Source organism: Xenopus tropicalis, chromosome 4 (genome assembly GCF_000004195.4).
Source record: "Xenopus tropicalis strain Nigerian chromosome 4, UCB_Xtro_10.0, whole genome shotgun sequence".
NCBI classification, from domain to species: domain Eukaryota; kingdom Metazoa; phylum Chordata; class Amphibia; order Anura; family Pipidae; genus Xenopus; species Xenopus tropicalis.
This window is the reverse complement of record NC_030680.2, coordinates 64,786,490-64,805,689: the sequence shown is the minus strand read 5'-3', so window position 1 is coordinate 64,805,689 and position 19,200 is coordinate 64,786,490. Positions and strand designations below refer to the sequence as shown.

At 37.6% G+C, this 19,200-nt stretch overlaps 2 protein-coding genes across 3 annotated transcripts; one reads left to right on the top strand and one right to left on the bottom strand.

The window, feature by feature from the left end:
* Positions 1–3,488: 3,488 nt before the first annotated feature.
* emc8 (ER membrane protein complex subunit 8) lies at positions 3,489–11,228 on the bottom strand. The gene is made up of 6 exons (NM_203850.1): positions 11,006–11,228; positions 9,849–10,058; positions 8,060–8,136; positions 7,329–7,398; positions 6,802–6,896; positions 3,489–4,536 (listed from the first exon to the last, which is right to left on the bottom strand). The coding sequence occupies exons 2-6, from the start codon at positions 10,053–10,055 to the stop codon at positions 4,377–4,379; spliced, it is 609 nt and encodes a 202-aa protein (NP_989181.1). The 5' UTR covers positions 10,056–10,058; positions 11,006–11,228; the 3' UTR covers positions 3,489–4,376.
* A 146-nt stretch (positions 11,229–11,374) lies between these two features.
* cox4i1 (cytochrome c oxidase subunit IV isoform 1) lies at positions 11,375–17,955 on the top strand. 2 transcript variants are annotated; one of them, XM_012961096.1, is made up of 5 exons: positions 11,375–11,572; positions 13,330–13,403; positions 14,662–14,829; positions 17,111–17,242; positions 17,669–17,955. In XM_012961096.1, exons 2-5 carry the CDS (start codon positions 13,331–13,333, stop codon positions 17,803–17,805), a joined length of 510 nt encoding a protein of 169 aa, XP_012816550.1. In that variant the 5' UTR covers positions 11,375–11,572; position 13,330; the 3' UTR covers positions 17,806–17,955.
* The last annotated feature ends 1,245 nt before the right edge of the window (positions 17,956–19,200 follow it).

The window sequence follows — 19,200 nt, the reverse complement described above, 5'->3', positions numbered from 1 at the left end:
CAAAACCCAATCAACATGTTATTGTGCAACATAGCGTTCAGGAAGTGTTTGTAACCGGACATAAAAACGATTCATTCGTATCTCCATAGTGCCCATCGGAAACATATAACCATCACTCCTGCAAGAAGCAGCACACCCATCCAGTAAAGCAACAAAGGAGTAATTCACCTTTAAATTAACTTAGACACAATTAGCAACTGGCGTTTATTTTTTTATTGTTTTTAGTTATTTAGCGTTTTGTTCAGCAGCTGTCCATTTGTTTTTTTAGCAGCTATCTGGTTGCTAGGGTCTTTTTTTACCCTAGTAACCAGGCAGTGGTTTAAATGAGAGATAGGAATATAAATAGTAGTGGGCCTGCACAGAAAGATAAGTAATACACCTTAACAATTATAATAAAAATGCAGTCTTGCAGAGCAACAGTTTTGGCTTCTGGGGTCAGTGACCCCCATTGGAAAGCTGGAAAGTGGCAGAAGAGGAAGGCAAATAATTCAAAAACTATAAAAGATTAATAAATAAAACTAATTGCAAAGTTGCAAAGGGCATTCTATAGCATGCTAAAAATTAATATAAAGGTGGCCCACTTCTTTAAACACATTCATGTCAAAGTGAAAACAATTTAAATTAACTATAAGAAAACACAAATGAACCGATTGTATAAGGATATACCCCCTGTAATAGAACACAGCTAAACTATCACTAGAGTAGGTAATTCTTCTCCAAAGTCACATAATTATTTAAATGGAGATTTAAGGGCTTTTAATGGATTGTGGTAAAAATACATGTCCAGCTTGTGGTCAGTAATGTGGCATAACCTAAGCCATGGAAACAATAGAACATTCCAAGCAGCTCTTGAAAATAAATGAAAAGCACAACTCAGGGAATGAATACAAACCAATTTCCAAGTCACTGACTATCCTTTGGCATTTGATATAATTATTAAAGGAACAGTAACACTAAAAAATAAAAACGTTTTAAAATAATTAAAATATAATGTACTATTGCCCTGCACTGGTAAAAGTTGTGTGTTTGCTTCAGAAAGACTACTGTAGTTAATAGAAATAGCTGCTGTGTAGCCATGGGGGCAGCCATTTAAATTGAAAAAAGGAGAAAAGGCACAGGTTACATAAGAAGATAACAGATAAACTGTGTAGAATACAATGGGAATCTGCTACTTATCTGTTATCTGCTTACGGTGTATGTAGCAACAAATTAAATGCTTTGTTAGAACATTTAGGGCATCCATGTCTTAGCATAGCCAGTTTCTTAAAAATGCATTGTTTAAGCCTCCATATTATAAGAGTTAAAAATTACAACTGAACATATTGAAGTCTGTTTTTTGGTGTTACTGTTCCTTTAAAGGAGCAGTTCAGTGTAAAAATGAACATAAAGGCCATAACACTACTTCCTCCTTTATAGCTCTCTAAGCTGTTAGCAGTCAGTAGCCAATCAATGATTTGAGTCGGGGCCATATGGGGCATAACGGTTTAGTTAGCTTGCTATTGAATCTGACCTGTGTGCTCACAAACTAACTGACAGATATGTTCCATGTGCCCCTCCCTAAAGTCACTAATATAGATTACATTTTTGCCTTATTAACTATATTGCAAATATTTTTTATTTTGCGCTGTCTATCCATTTTACCCAGTTTCATTTTTACACTGAACTATTCCTTTAAGACAGGAAGTGTATGGCACACCTGTAAATCTAACAATAACATGCTGTCCAAAAAAAGTAATTGGCTGTGCAAGGAGTACACTAAAAGGGAGCCAAGAGACCTTGGACAGCTCTGAAGGAGTAACAAGCCTTAGTTGCTGAGGTGCCTGGGTGCTCAACCAGTCACAGCCTTATAGGAGAGTGGCAAAGAGAAAGCCACAGTTGATGAAAACTCACCTGAAATTTCATGTACACTGTTTGCGAGGAAGTGTAGGAGGTCTCTGAAGTCAGCTGGGAGAAGGTTGCATAGTCTTATGAGAGCAAAATTGAGTCTTCTAGCCATAAGACTAAACATCATTGCATAAACCATTTAAAAAAAAAAAAAAAAAAAAAAAAAAAATGATCTTACCCGCACACCCTGGCACTCCAGGCAGTGAAACTTGGTGCACAAATGCCAGAGCCCTTGCAAATTTATTTGTGAATGTGCATGGTTCACATTCGCAAATAAATTAGCAAGGGCTTGCCCTGCTTGATTTAACTTGAGTTCCGGTGCTTAACTTTTTGTGCTGTATTTTGGGAGGGGAGGGTGCCGATCCCTCTGGCATTTGTGCACCAAGTTTCACTGCCTGGAGTGCCAGGGTGTGCGGGTAAGATCATTTTTTTTTTTCTTTTAATGTGTTTACAAATGCATGATGAGCGCACTAAACACACATAGATTGCATTTTTTTTTTAAACGCAACTATGTGCATTTTTGTCAGTTCCAAACGCAACCCTTTATTCTACAGAATTATGAACGGGCATCAAGTACCACAAAATGCAGCATGTTGCATCTAAAAAAACAAAAAAACCTGTTGAAACCCAAATGGTGTAAAATGCAACTCTGAATGCTTGTGAGCACAACCAGGCAGAACATAATGGAATTAATTAGCAAGTGCATTTTGGTGAACTCAAACATGCGTCTCAAATGTGCATTTGAAAGCATAAAAACGCTTGTGAGTATGAGCCCTTATTTTGCATTGTAATTTATTAATCATGAAGAAGTGAATACTTTGCATTGTACATGGCCTTTGTGATTGTGTTTGTATAAATAGAAGTAGAATATGTAATATCAAAAAGCAGATATTAAAACAGGCAAAAAGTATGTTGTATGCTGTTCATTAGTAATACCAATAAGGATGGTATTCTGTCCTTTTAGACAGTTCTGATTTTAAGTCCTGCTTACACTAGCAACCAAAAGGGTTCTGACTGACAGACTAATATACTAGAGAGCCTTAATGGAATAAAAAAAAAAAAAAAAAATTCTAGCCTCACAATCAGATTGTTTTCTGGATATTACAGGCACACGGTAGACACATTTAGGGCCATTGGGGGGGGGGGGGAGATTAGTTGCTGCGACTTTTAAAAAAAGTCATATGCGGTGACTTTCCTGTCATAGGGTACTACTGTATTAGTTGCTCCGACTAATCATGCTTGGATTTCCGCTGCCCGGACAAGTCAATGCCACTTTTTAAAACGTTGCTGTGACTAATCGCCATGTGTGTCTTCGCTCTTAAAAATGCCCCTTTAAAGGCTACAATCAAAACAATTATCGCAATCTGAGCAAAGATTCTACACGTGACCTTATGTTAAAAGGTGATCGTTGCGGACTGACATCAGTTTTCTGCACTGACAAAGATTTTGAGACACTCCAATACTGAGTGTCTCAAAATCTAATAACTTGTAGAAATACTTACCTTTGTGTAGGAAACACTTCTGGCTAGATTCATACTTTATAGCCAGACACTTAACTTCCATTTAAACCATTATTATAATGCCAATAAAAAAAAAAAAACGTATTTACTTCAAGTGAATTTTATTTTAGACTTTAAATTATTTGGAGATACAATAATCAAAACAAAATATGGGGTATGCCTTTCAGATTAAGGAAAAATAAATCACTTTGATTATTGAAAAAAGGTTTATTAAAAAAAAAAAGGTGAACTGAGGTTGGATATGCGTAAATTTTGTAAAATAATTTGTAACATAAAAAACATAATGGTCAGCCAAGTGAGCTATTTGCAAACATCTGAGAAACACACTAAAACTAGTGTATTATACTGATGGGAAGCAACAAAATCCTTTAAGTCTATGACAACTAGGATCTTGTTAAATGAATTAAGCTAATTCATGTAGTTCTAAAAAATTTAAAAAAAACAAAACAAAACACATGGGTTGAGGGATCTAATCATCTGGTGCAAATTCCACAACAATCAAGGTAATCTTTACGGTGTATGTAGCAACAAATTAAATGCTTTGTTAGAACATTTAGGGCATCCATGTCTTAGCATAGCCAGTTTCTTAAAAATGCATTGTTTAAGCCTCCATATTATAAGAGTTAAAAATTACAACTGAACATATTGAAGTCTGTGTTAAATCCACTTTCTTTGATGTGGTTTGAGAAAATTGATAGAATTAGAAATGATCCTCTTGGGTTTGTAGAAAAACGGCACACAAAACCTTCATTGAAAAGGTCAAACATTTTCAGACTTTGCTGGCTAGTTCATTATTCTCTGTGGCATGAAGAAAAACAGCATTGGCTTCTTAGTGGGGAAGGCCAACAGCTTGAGAACTTTTCCAGCTTCCTTATGCCTCTTCACACCTAGGTAGAGATGTTGCTTAACAACAGATTCTACATTCAGAGGTCATCTTGCATAGCATGGACCACACCAGAAATCTCTATTATCTTAGCATAGATGAAGAATGGACTTGTTGATATCTGGGTTGGCCCAGTCATTCCGCAGATCATCAAGATGACTATCAAAATCCACAAGAGTTTCATATGACCTGCTGTCTAGGAGCGATGCAGTAATTTTCTGAGCTTCTGGCCAGTCTTCAAATAAATCCCTAGTAAAAAAAAACAAAAAAACACAACCACATTACTAAAAAGGGTCTGTTTTTTTATATCCCTTGTAGATGCTAAAGTCGTAACAGATACATACAGATATGAATAAACAATTGAAAAATAACTGAATTCAAGTTATATATATATATATATATATATGAAATTAAGCTTTAAAAAGGTAAAAGGTAGTTTTTCTTTCACTCAAGATTGCAAGCTTTATGGGGCAGGGACCCCTATTATAATTAACATGTTTTTATAAAGTTCCAATATATTTTACTCTGTACAATAAATGGGTTTATACATTGGACACTGGCAACTTACAACCAATACAAAAGGTGAAAAGGGCCATGCCCAAAGCTAATCGGGTTACCCCATTTTTCTACTTTCTGTGTCTCTTAGCACATAGCACTTTTTGAGTATGTATATGTAGAGACCCATAGGGTTAACATGTCCCTATAGCTTTAAACCCTGCAGTTTCCTTGGTTTGTGCTATTACTGGGCAAAGACCCATGTATCAGTTTAGAGTTTTGCCTATGTGTCTTATTGGTTAACAGGGAGACCACTCCCTTGGCATTCTGATATAGTGCTTAGCAGGGGGGTGGGTCTCCCTCTTTGGCTGCATCTGCTGACCTAGGTGGAAGTTCCACTGAGTCTGTGATCAACAGGGCCCCAGTAAAGCGAGTACCCTAGAGGCTACTCTAAAGGAGTCGGGGACAGGGACCCCGTGAATGAGGGATAGTAAGTGTCAGGATAATTTATAAGAGCACTTTCTAGGAAAGTGAGATAGTGAGATTATTTAGAAAGAGCAGTTTTCCGGCTCCAACCAGGAGAAATTAGCTGGGAGTATTTTTCCCTACAGGCATTGTTGCCTTAGAGCAGGGCCACGGTTAAAACGCAGGTATCAGGTCAGTTCCTATCCCTGATCCATAGTTGGCTGTGAGGGATCCTTGGCTGCTAAGGGACACCCTGAGGATATAGATACTTGGCCAGGCTACTCTCCGCAGGGAGGCCGTGCTGGTTGGTGGTCCTTGCCTTCCCCATCCTTGGCTGAGGTAGGCTATACAGGTGGACACGATATTTTTCTACTTTCTGTGTAGTTACCTGATATTTGCTCTGTGCGAGTATTGCTATAACCCTGCACATTGATTGTCTCTGACAATAAACCATTTCTATTGTTCAACTGCAAGAACCTTCTGGCGCCCATTTGTTACTTTGCACAATCATTAGTAATCATTTAGGACGTTTAACCACTCATCCGAGCAGCTTCTTCCATTCTTTAGCTATGAAAGTAACTTCACAGCATTCACACCTCTGTGAGTTTCAGGTATCACCTGAGGGCTCTGGCACACGAGGAGATTTGTCGCCGGCGATTTTTAAAAGAGCGATTTGGCGACAAGACAAGCGACAAGACGCCAATGCTAAATCAATGGAAATCGCCAGCGTCAAAACATACGGAGGCTACTTCAAATCGCCTGCTGTTTCAAATCGCACACAGACCCTTTTCTGAGCGACTTGAGTAAACACGAGGGGGGGTTAACTTTTGAGTGTACCATGGGTAGCAGATCGCCCGGAGCTCAACTCGCATGAAATCTCTTTGTGGGTATTGTCGTGGCGACTTGTCGCCAAAGCGCCAGGGGGAAAAAACGCAGGTGACAAATCTCCTCGTGTGCCAGAGCCCTGAAGAGTTACAATGTGGATTAGGGGAAGAGTTCATATGCTAAGAACTTCCCATACCAGTTGAACTGAAGAAGCTGCTCGGATGAGTAGTGAAATGTCCTCAATGATTAATCAGCAAGTCCAGTTTCTTTAGATTTTCCTATGCCAGATAATATACAGTGCTGCATACATTAGTAGTGCAATATAAATGAAGTTATACATACGTGCATTTATAGCAAATTCACCTGTACTCTAAGCACAAAAGACAGAATTGACCAACTATGGTGTGCTGCCCTCATAGCAATTCATGCAAAATGATTGATAGATGAATTTCCATCTAGTGGTCGCTTTTATGAAGGCATTTATAAAAACATTAAATATGTAAGCAGAAATTAACTTGTGTCACAGGAAGTTCTTGTGTTGCCTCTTTTTGGATATTTTCTCCTTGTATGCCTATTTTTATTTTTCTCCCTCAATCCTGGGACATCAATTGACACTTATATGTAGAAGTGTTGGAAACTTTTATAGATAAAGATTTCAGAATTTCAATAGTTCAACATATACTAATAATCAATAGTAAATCAACAGTAAACTTGATTGCAATAACTCACTCATGTGGGTCTCTGCTTTTCCACCTGTTATCATGGTGCTCATACACATGAAAGGAAGGACTTATACATTCCATGGAGAACTTACTGTTGTCTACCTGTCAGAGAGAAGAAAAAAAAAAAAAAAAAGACCGTGGATATTTTATGCTGTTGCCTATAGTGATCAAGCATCCCCTTTGTAGCATCTGTGTTGCCAGTGTGTCAAAAATTTCTGTATAAAGCAGCTCAAACTGATTTGCGATGGGTCTTTTATCAGTAACTGACAAGATTATACTAACATCTTCTAATTCATATTACTGTGAGACCCAAAATTTTATGTTGGCTGACACTTAAAATAGTTTGATATTATTAGCACATATTTATAAAACTCCAACATATTCTGCTGTACTGTACAACAGATTACTCATAAGGGTTTTGAAGGGATATTAATTCAACATCTCACTGAATGGAACAAACAGAGAAAGCAAAAAAAGAGTGGTTTGCGAAAGACTTTTCACATAAAAGATTTATAGAATAAGAAATTTTAATACCATTATTAAAGCGGCATCATTAAAGCCTTCAGCTATCCGTGACGCTATTCTTTCAGCCACTTGGTTTGGACTGAGAAAAAAAGGGAAAACATAGTTATTGGAGTACATGTGTAGGGAAAAAATCATGTATGAATAAGGTGACTTTAAAAACAGCCATTGTTGGAAAGTTTGGGCCTAATAGCCTATGACTGCATGTATGGTCACTTATGGAGGTAGTTTCAATCACATACAACCAGTGGATCACAATTGGTCTGGCCAGGCAGGAAGTCTGGTCAGCTGAAGAGATGCAGTACTGGAACACAAACAAGTAAGAGATTGATCCTTATTTGGCAAGTGGACCACTTGGTCAGATAACAAAAACAATGGCAACTACCCTAAAAAAACACCAAAGAGTAATGCTAAAGGTGGCCATACAAAGGCCTTTAGACAGATTCGACAGCTTATCTGGCCGTGTATGTGCACAAACATAGGACCTCCCTGACCGACATCTGGCCTGAAATCGTCCAGATCTCGAATGGCCAGGTTTGATTTTTCCATTGGATCAGGGACCACATTGGCTTGTTGATGCAGTCCTCAACAGAAGGCGCCTATAGCACCATTTAATTCGAAGCAAATTAGCCTCCCACCCTTAGATGGGTATATCGGGAGAAGATCCGCTCACCTGAGGACCTCACCAAGCGAGTGGATCTTACCCTGTATGGCAAGATTTAGACTGTACAAACACAACTGACCTGGTGTCTTTTAGACGTTCATTTGCTTGGTAATATCCAGCAATCACATAGTCATTCTCTTTGCACCAGGTATCTATCTAGAAAAAAAAAAAAAATAGAAATGTGAGCAATAGTAGCCATGCAACACAATAACCGTAACAGTCTAATGTACATATGTAATAAAAGACACACACTTTGCCTGGGGCAGTAGCCCATAGCAACCCATTGCTTTTAAAGAGGTGATCAGAAAATCATACCTGCAGATTTGCTGCTTTAAGTGATAAGAACTGTAGCAAACTTTGCATCTTATATTACATAACCCCCTGTGCATTTTTGTGTTAATTCAGTCAACGACAGGTTTATTGTTTTTAACACACTGATAATCCACAAGTAATTAAATAGTCAAATCTGAGATTTTTTTTTTATTGATAAATATCAAAAATTGGAGTTCAGGAAAAATATGGAAGTATACTACTTTAAGATTTTTTTGCCTCAGTTATCTTAAATCACAACAAAAATTAAAATCTTAGTAAATTGCCCCTACAGTCTCTCTATCTTACACACTCATGCAGTATAATCCACACTCAATATTTGGTCCTTCATTTGCTTTTATAACTTTTCTGTACCATTCTAGAAAGATTTTCCACTAGATGTTCCACAATACTGGGATATTATTGGTAGGATTTGCATCCATTTAGCTACAAAAAAAAATCTATGCTCCTAATGATTTAGTTAATGCAATGAACTGTCTGAAAATAGACAATGAGTGTTTCGACTGAGGACATGATTTTAGAAATGGTGCCTTGATATTTTATTCATATAGAGTACATATATGCACACATTTGGCATGGAAATGCAACGCTTGTTATTTAAACACAAAATAGTCTAGCAAGAGGAAACAGCAAAAAGGGCAGAGATTTCTCGTTCCCTTCCTGTACACAACAATCCCTAGATTATCAGTCCTATAGGATCACTTCTACTAAAGCAGCTTGGAGCACTTGAAGTCCCATTCACCAGGCAGGGCCATGACAAAACTCCTACTCTACAGGATTATGTGCCCTGCCTTCTAGAATGGTAGTGGTCCAAGAAGGGTGGTAATGTTCATTAAAGGAGAATGCAAGTCAAAATTTAAAAACCATACTGCCCAATAGTCCTCCTATTGTTTAGTAAAAATGCCACACTTTTGGCTCACCTAATCAAATATTTACTCAGTCACACTTACTTCACATTTTCTATCTGTTTTCTAGAACAGGCAGCCATCTTTAAAAAGGTATTCTCCCTTCCTTTCCCTCCTTGCTTCTTACTGCACATGTGTATCATTCCCCCCCCCCTCCCCTCTGGTAGATCCACTTCTGATTGGCTGGTGGGCATGTGTAGCTCAGAACAGGAGACAGGATCAAGTTACACACATGCTCAGAGAATAGGAAGGCTGCCGCTGGCAGCCTACAGGAAGGACAGAGAGATTTCAGTGATGTCACTGTAGTCTTCACACTGCTGTAGGCTGCCAGCTCCATATCTCAGAGAAGCAAGCAGGGATCTGGGAATTTAGATATGCAGTAAGGACTTAAAAAGAATGCCTTTAGATTTAATTTTAATTTATTTTAACCTTTCCTTGTCCTTTAAGTAAAATTATGCAGTGTACTGCAAGGGGCAGTTTTAATAAACTTTTTTTGTGATCTTTTAGGTTTATAAAAAAGGGCAGTGATCTTGAAATCATTCAAAATTATATCAATGTTTCACAGTTTAAAAAGTACAAAATTGGAAAGCCCTAAGTAAATATGTTAAAAACCAATAAGAGTTTGTTACTTACCAGTGTTAATGCAACTTCCAGTACAGGTGCCAAAGCAACAGTGCCGTGAAAGAGTGGGATACAGTCTACAAACAGGACTTGCTGATGACCATCTTTGCGCTTTTGCTTCTGAGCCACCAAAATGCCATTGACAGTACAGTATGGGTATTTTGCGCTATGAAGCATCATTTTGCAGAAAGCCTGTGTTGTTAACTTAAATGCTGGCATTTTCTAAACAGAATATATAAAAAGAAAAGAATAGCAAATGTATAATTCCTTACTTTTTAATGTATCATCTCCAATAAAAATGTAGTAAAAACATGTGATGTACTAGCTGATTGAGTCAAACGGAGGTTTTCAAGCTTATAAACTTCACATAGAACAGGTAGCTATCCCAAATACTTAAGGGATCATTACTCATGGGCATTTGTACCAGTGGCTGATGTTTGCTGCACAGCCATTTTTTTTGTTCAGAAAAAGGCTGCTATGGTGAAGTATGATAGTAACTGGAGACATAATTTGATAATTTGTCTCCTGCAGACACAATAGAGGACATTTTCATTGGCTACAAAGCGCCTATTGCTTCCATACTAACATTTATTAATGTATATTACATATAATAAGAACATACTAAAAATACGATGTCTGGCCAGGCATCAGGGGTTAACGTAGCATAGGAGCATATGGCTCAGTTAATCTGGAGACCATGAAAAGCTATATTTAGCCCTGTGCCATAAGAAGCTGGGGGGTAAATATGCTGGTACTTTTTATGTGATTGCAGTGATAATAAAATCTAGAATCAATGTGTGCACTAAAAAGTTTTATATTATTATATTATGTATATAAATATGGTGTATATAAATACATTATTTTGGGCTTATTCTAACCCATACACACAGCATCTCTTCCATTTATTATGCTGACTGTATAAAAAATTAACCACCTGACATAAAACAATGATAAATAACCTGTGTTATTAAGAACGGAGGTGACGGAGGAGGAAAGCAAAATTGGGTTGTAGATGCAGTGAGAATGAAAAAATAAAAATAATTTTAACAATGGCACATGGGCTCGATTAATGTGACGATTCTGTAATATATAACACGCAGATCTCAGTAGTGCCGCAGTAACCCAATCATTCATTTAATGTAATATATACAGCACACGTATCCCCATACCCCGTATTAGTGACTGAGGGTCCAGCGATGAATGACCGAGCAGGCCCAACTATTACAGCCTAATGCTTGAATCCGAAGAGCAGTGCCACACTCCGGTTACTGGGCCTTCATATTTCCTCCGCTCCTCTCCCTCCTTCTTTTCCCCGGTTGCTTCCGGTAAGCAATACCCCGGCCTAGAATATTTTTGCACCGTGAACCTTCGCACTAGCACGCAGCCGCAAAGCGAGATGCCGGCTCCTGAACCATCCTACAATAAAGCGAAGCCCAACCAGCTGCTACATATATGTCAAGGCTGAATCTGCGACTTGAAGTCATGTGATGGGGCGGAGCGCTGAGAGAGAAGCCATCTTTCTTAGGGCAAAGGGTTTCGGACAATATAACTAGCGAAGCTTTTTTTTTTTCTTTCAGGAATACACGGGAGGAGGGGACGATTTTCATTGGGTACTCCGAGCCTTTCCCGCGATGCATTGCGACAGAGGGCGGTGTATCCCTTCACATCCTGTGCTCTAGCCGCTGGCTTCCGGTGTCCTCTCTGCTCTTCCTTGCCGAAGTGACTGCTCGAGGGAGGTAATGTCTGCTCGGCCTCTGGGGTGGGTGGTTTGCGTTCACTGTGTATGGGAGGTATAATTCGCCATTAATTGCCATTATTGGTGGCCTAGAAATATTTTTTCAGTTGGTTTGAGGATTAAGGCCAAACAGCACGTTTGACATTGACAAGTTCGAGCACGGGTCATTGTCAGTGGAATAAGGCGGACGAGAAGAGCAACTTACCGTGTAGCATAGAGAATGTGAAAGCTAGCACTTTTCAATTGGGGTTGAAATACAAACTAAAGGCTAATTTATAGGAGGATGTTGGAAGTGTCACATTGTCATGTCGATACCTGTAGTACTTGGATCATTTACAAGTCTCTTATAGTAATCCTTATTGTTTGAGGCAAGGACCCAAAAAAATAGATTTATATTACACTGTGCTACTTGTATCTCTTTATTTCTATATAATTAGAAATTCGATTTTTGCTGCCTGCACTGTTTTTTTTATATCACATTTATTGCACTAAGAATCTGCTTTGAAAGCAGCATTATTTTATTTAGTTGGAAATTTCTGCACCTTAATTAGGAATATATTTAGGAATATCCTAGTGTAACCTATGTAAATATGCTGTACAGGTATCGGACCCCTTATCCAGAAACCCATTAACCAGAAAGCTCTGAATTACGGAAAGTCTGTCTCCCATAGACTCCATTATAATCAAATAATTAAGATTTTTAAAATTGAATTCCTTTTTCTCTGTAATAATAAAACAGTACCTTGTATTTGATCCCAACTAAGATATAATTAATCCTTATTGGATGCAAAACAATCCTATTGGATATAATTAATGTTTTATTGGTTTTTTAGTAGACCTAAGGTATGAAGATCCAAATTACGGAAAGACCCCTTATCCGGAATACCCTTGGTCCCGAGCATTGTGGATAACGGGTCCTATACCTGTACTATGTAATAAATACTTACAGAAAAATTTAGTAAATACAAATTGTATCTATAGATATACTTATCCGTGCATTTGCTCAGTGGACATTATATGTGTAGTTCTTGCAGTATTCCTAGTATCCAAATGATACCCTGATTATTATAATTTATTTTTACTTAATTTACAACTAAGTTTGCTCAGTTTTTGCTTTTAATTAGACTCTCCAGCTAGAGGCATGAGAACTAGATATGTCACTGATGCAGTGTGTAGCTTTGGAAATCACTTTTATGGTTTAAACAGGGCCAGGCATTTATCTGTAAAATCACTCCCTGCCATCTCACCTGACAGTACTTTATAGTATAGTTTTCAGATAAAAATGTTTGCTAGAGAATTCTTGGGCTGAAAAGCACAAACCAGAGCAGCTCTCTGCTGTTTTCCATTCAATACAGGGGGAAGTGGTATTTTGACAAGTGGCCCGAGTCTCTTCACCCTAAAATATTGTACATTACATGGTTACATAGTGTTGAAAAAAGACCAGAGTCCATCAAGTTCAACCCTTCCAAGTAAATCCAACATTGTGCTATAGTTTTCCAGTGGACAAAGTCACTCTGTCCTTTCATATATAGGTCATATGAAGGACCTTTACACGCTATTACACTTTTTGACTTCTAACTGTTGATAAAATATTTGATGCCTTTCAAAAAGAGTTTAATTTCAAGAAAAATGTTTTTGAATCCAAGGCGATACATTTATTAAACTGTATGACTGTTTGAGGCTCCAATCATGATTCATTGTAATCAAACACATATCACATATTTGTATTCATTTAAAGTATTTTCTTTTTTCCTACAGGATGCTGTCTTCACGAGTACTCAGCTTGGTTGGGAGAAGAGCACTGTCTACATCAGCATGCCTGCAGGGACATGGTAAATAATATTTGATGCTTTTTAATTGGGATACTCGGTTGGACTTAATATATAGACTTCTCATTTTTTTAAAGAATTATTTTTGCCTCTGTAAAATTTATTGCATTAAAGCCATGCTTTTCTGCACTACTTTTTACAAATCCCATCACTATGTAAAAGCCAGCAAATACAAAACCAAATCCACAGATCAGGGTTGGGGTTAGACACACCTGGTTATTTCCCTACAGCTCATGGCTTGGGATGCATATCAAATACTATTCATTTCAGTCTATTATCAATATCATTACTTGGTTATTCACTCTTCTACAAATACATAATTGTGCACCAGGTACCCACCTTGTTTTTATGGATAACCTGTGTAGGGTGGGTTCCAGGCACTTGCTGTAAGCTGTATCGCTGCCAGATGAAGCAAAATCAGGGCAAATTCACTTAGCAAAGGTACAAGTATAGGACCCTTTATCCCGAATGCTCAGGACCTGGGGTTTTCCGGATAAGGGGTCTTTCCATAATTTGGATCTCCTTCCTTAAGTCTGCTAAAAAAGTTATGTAAACAGTAATTAAACCCAAATAGTTTTGGCTCCAATAAGGGTTCTATCTTAGTTGGGATCAAGTACAAGGTACTGTTTTTATTATTAGAGAAAAAGGAAACCATTTTTAAAAATGTGAATTATTTGATTAAAATGGAGTCTATGGGAGATGACTTTTCCGTAATTCAGAACTTTCTGGATAATGGGTTTCCGGAAAAGGGGTCTGATACATGTACTGCATACCATGTTCTCAAATGGAACTTACACAACAACTGCAATTTGCAATAACTTTTCTTATTGCACCTTGCAATTGTTGTGTGAGTGCCATTGGGAATATAATATTCAGTATTGATTCTCTTCTACAAGCAGCAAGGGTACCAAATAGAGCAACACTTCAAAAAAAGGTTGAAGCAAGTTATGGCTGTGCATAAGGATTAACATGGTGTACAAAGTCCCCCTACTGCGCACCCCTACTGCCATGAGGCAGAACCTTTAGGGAGTGGGAGCTCAAGGGCATATCCTCATTTGTTCATTATATTCTCTGTTATTTAAATAGCATCAACACACTTACTCTGGGCTTTGCAGACATTCTCGCACCAGAAGTTACTTTTATTTGTTTTAATGACATACAGCCAATTAGAAAGTATACCTAATATATGTTATATGTTTTCATCTGTCTAGTTTAACATTATGCTACTTTTGTGTAATAACAGATTTTATTTCCTTTAAAGCTGCTGTTGTCAAACCAGAGACTTACAGCCTTCCTGTCTACGTTGATCGGCGTAATGTGCCACTGCCTGATATTGCTTTCGTAGAAACTCTTTCTTCTGAGCAGAAAGCTCTGAAAGAAAAGGAAAAGGGAACATGGGCATCATTGAGCGCTAAAGAGAAGCTGGAGTGTAAGTAATGTGTTTCCTAAGCAAAAACATATGAAAGTATTTAAAGGGGATTTGTCACCCAGACATAAATAGCTGTATAATAAAAGTCCTTTTTAAATCAAACATGAAACCCAAATTATTTTTTATTAAAACATCTGTACCTGTCATAAACTTATTTAAAACTTGTTTTAAAATCCTTTTTTCCATTGTGCACTTCCTTGTTGTCAGTGCTCTCCTCACATTTACCCTTCCTCCTCGTTGTCTGTGCACAGGTAGATACATTAGGTCTTCCTCTCTGGCGCATACAAGAGATTTTAGATTTATGTAAAGCTTACCTAGATAACAGTTTTAAATATTGTTTTAGTGTAATTAATGTTTATTTTACTTGACTAACACAGTAGAAGAGGATTTAGAATTATTGCTTAGGCTAGTGCTACACATGGTGGATTTTTGACCTGTAGATAAACGTAGGCCAGGAGTCTGCCCCTATGGTTAAAAAAAAAATTCTGATAGTTGTAGCTGCAGCTATTGCCCCGGGTGCAGCCACACTAAGCGGAATTCAGCGTGAAACTGCATATGCAAGCAAGGTTTTTCAAGCCTAGGGGTGAATTCTCATCCCCGTGTGACATCAGTCTAAGGCTAGTGCCACACGGGGCTGGAAAAGGCAGGCAGAGAATCGGCCCCTGTGCTGGCATCAGCCACCTACCTTTCCTGCACCCAGGAGCATTTTTTCCATCTGAGTGCAGGCACACGCGGTGGAGCCAATATCTGCCACATGTGATATTTGCTACCTTCAGTTTGTGACACTTGCAACAATAGATTGCTTGTGAATGTAGATTTTGTTATATTTATCTTTTATGCTGCACCAAGAAAGCAGTAGAAATACTAGACTGGACATCAAGCTTGCAGGCTGTCCTGTAGTACAGTACTAGCATTATAAAATGTGATTTCAAGGTAACATCGTGTAACAAAATATGCATGTTTCTGAAATATTAAACATAGTACCAGTTAAAAAAATACATATAGAGTGGACAGCATTTAGAAGTACATTGTAAAATGCTTTAAAAGTAGGATGGATTATATATTATACTCCTAGGGGCATATTTACTAATCCACGAATCCGAATCACGAATGGGAAAAAATCGGATTGGAAACGAAAATATCGTATTGGCGATCCGAAAGTCACGAAATTTTCGTACAGAACAATTGTAAACAGTGGTAAAACCTTTCTGTTTTTTTCGTGCAAGCGTCCGAAAAAGTCGGGCGGACGCCCGAAAAAATCGGCGAAAATATGCTCGGAGCGTTTGCATGAATGCTCGAGCATTCGTGCCTTTGTAAATGTGCCCCCTAGTCTGTATTCGAAAAGAGCTTGAGAAACTAAACCTTCAGGAACCTGCTGCTGTAATATTATTTATAAACATAACCACCTTGACCACAGCACAGCCCATATTCCATAGCAAATATCCTATTGGCCATTTATAATAACTTTGGCTCTTCATTAACCATTCTTGTCAGTTTGCAAATGATGGGTTGCATGTATATGGTGAAAAAAAAATCTACTATCCTTGAACCACTTGAACTCACTGACTAAACAAGCCATGTTCTTTACTCTACAAGTAGCAATGCATAGCATGAGATCATTCTTACACACTGCAGGGGTAAATTGCAGAAATGGACATTTATATGTTTGTATCCATCAGGTTAGTGTCCCTCAAATCTAATTACATGGGCCACTTGTGAGGTCTGATAAATTAATAACTTATTATTTTTGTTATTGCTTTTTTTATCTATAGTGCCAAAGTATTTCATGGCACTGTGCAGTAAAAAGTGCGTACATAAAACTAACATATACTAATATTGACTGATACAGGAGGTGACCTGCCCTCATTAGAATACTTGTTTAAAGAAAGATGCTTGGCAGAAATAATAATTCCTTCATCTCGGAGCACTGTATTTAACCAGCTTTTGATTTGTTTGGACAAGTTTACTTTGAAGGGCAGGTAACCAACTTGTTTGTTTTCGTGATGCAAAATAAACAATTTTATATGTTTGCAGTACATTTTACACATCTTGATAAATAGGCACCGTAATGTATGGCCTATCGAAACCTAGTCAGTTTTGCTACACCAAACCAAAATTGGGCCTCCCATTATTTCAGTAGTTTCACCAGACAATTGGTTAACTCACAATTTGGCTGTCTACGTTTGTAGCAAAACTCAACAATATCAGCAATATCTACTATATCAGTTTTAGCTAAAGTTTATAGAGCTGTATTTATATGTATCATGTTTTGTATTCTCAGTGTACCGCATAAAATTCCAAGAGAGCTATTCTGAAATGAACCAGGGATCCAGTGAGTGGAAGACCATTCTTGGTGGCACTCTCTTCTTCATTGGTTTTACTGCATTCGTCATTCTCTGGCAGAGAAAGTATGGTAAGGCGACAAAGCATTTTGTAACATTTAGAGACTTTAGATGTGTGTACTTTACGGTGCTATCCTTAGAAGGACCAGAAGAAATCAATCAGAGCCCCAGGGGACATGTTTGGATGAGACCTTAACTTTCATGGGCCTGCTGTTCTTACATCCTGTTCTATCCCTAAGACCAGATAGATATGACAATAACCTTGAAATTGAATTTTTCTGCTGAACTACTATTTTGTATAGACACATTGAACCAAATATATTTAATGCAATTTAAGATTGATCAGGAAAGCGAAAACAAAAACATGTGTACAATTTTATAAAACAGATTACTTCATTGTTGTGTGAAATTATTTGTAATATGTAGTTTACACAGTGGCTTTTACAGCAATAACACAATATCTGTGCTTTTTTTTTTAATTATTTTTTCGTGTGCAGTTTATGGAGATGTTCCTCACACCTTTTCTGATGACTGGGTGGCTAAGCAGGCCAAAAGAATGCTGGATATGAGAATCAACCCAATTCAGGGGTTCTCTTCTAAGTGGGACTATGACAAGAATGAATGGAAGAAATAATCCTGCTCTTCTGAGAAGCTTCATATTTGCAACCAAAACATGTTTGTCTAAAACCTTACAATGGTCCAATCCAGACACAATACCTCATTACTTATTTACTGGAATATATTCATCCTTCTTGTGCTACCAATAAAGTGCTGGTTTACTTGAGCTTGTGTAGCTGATTTTTTTAAACAACTTTTCTAACCCTTCTTTTAAAACTTTCAACACAGTGGGTTGAAATTTAAAATGTGAGTATTTGCACCAAAAATGAAAATTCGACACAACATTGCTAAAAAAGTTCCAAAATTTTGCTAAAGTGGCTTGGTATTGGAGAAAATTCTCTTTGCACTGGCAAACATTAACATCTTTTCGCCAGCTGAAAATTTTCTGGTGAATATTCGCCAATTTACCAAAAGAACAAGAATCAAGATAATTTTTCCAGAATTACCTATGTCACCTCCTCCATCCCACATACAGCATTTCTTTACAGCATAAATTCTCTAGCGAATTTTCCCCACTACAGCTGTATGGGGAAAAATAAAAATGGAGTTCAAAAATTTTTGGATTCACCAAATTTCATTTGCAGCAGCATACTTTCATCATTTGTAGTAAATAAGATGTTTGTGAAAATTTGTTTGATGAATTGAAGTGAACTGTGATGTTGGATAAGGAGAAAATTCACACTTTAGTAAATATACCCTAATGTAATAGAAACCAAACCAGAACCAAATCAAAATCAGAGAATGGAATGGCATAAACAAAGTGTTTTCAATTACAACAACAATTTCAAATAACACTAAAGCTTTTTAATTAATACAGATTGGAAAGTTGCAGAATTACACGATTCATTACGCAAAGAGCAGTTTTTAGATATTTTTAGATTTTTTAGAAAATTGTGTTTTCTTATGCAAAGAGTCCCACTGGTAAATATTAAAGGAGAAGGAAAGGCTAAGTCACTTGTGGGTGCCAAAATGTTAGGCACCCCCCCCCCAGTGACTTTAATCGCTTACCTTTTACCCTGGGCTGGTGCCCCTGTTAAGAGAAAACCGCACCAGCCTGGGTACCTGTAGCGAGCGCTTCCTTTTGTTGTCAAAATCCTTGGGCCGGCGCATGAACAGTAGAGTGAAAAGCCGACGCGTGAAGAAGGAAGGGGAACCAGCCCGGGGTACAAGGTAAGCGATAAAAGTCACTTGGGGGTGCCTAACATTTAACACGTGTGTTACATTTAACACATGTGACTTAGCCTTTCCTTCTCCTTTACTCTTACTATTACCATTATTATTTTTATTGTAAGAATCGTGTAAATAGTTTGTTTTAAGAAAGAGCTAAACTAAAATATTTTGATTATTTCTGCTTCATTGAGAGTTTAAATGTGCATTTCTTGTCAATTTTTGACAAGCTTTAAAATAGGAT

Coding starts and splice junctions, on each gene's coding strand:
- emc8 (NM_203850.1), bottom strand. CDS start 10,055: ATGCCAGCATTTAAGTTAACAACACAGGCTTTCTGCAAAATGATGCTT. Junction 8,137..9,848: donor TGGAAGTTGCATTAACACTG/GTAAGTAACAAA, acceptor TTTTTTTTCTAG/ATAGATACCTGGTGCAAAGA. Junction 6,897..7,328: donor ATGATGCCGCTTTAATAATG/GTATTAAAATTT, acceptor TCTCTCTGACAG/GTAGACAACAGTAAGTTCTC.
- cox4i1 (XM_012961096.1), top strand. CDS start 13,331: ATGCTGTCTTCACGAGTACTCAGCTTGGTTGGGAGAAGAGCACTGTCT. Junction 13,404..14,661: donor AGCATGCCTGCAGGGACATG/GTAAATAATATT, acceptor TTTCCTTTAAAG/CTGCTGTTGTCAAACCAGAG. Junction 14,830..17,110: donor CGCTAAAGAGAAGCTGGAGT/GTAAGTAATGTG, acceptor TTGTATTCTCAG/TGTACCGCATAAAATTCCAA.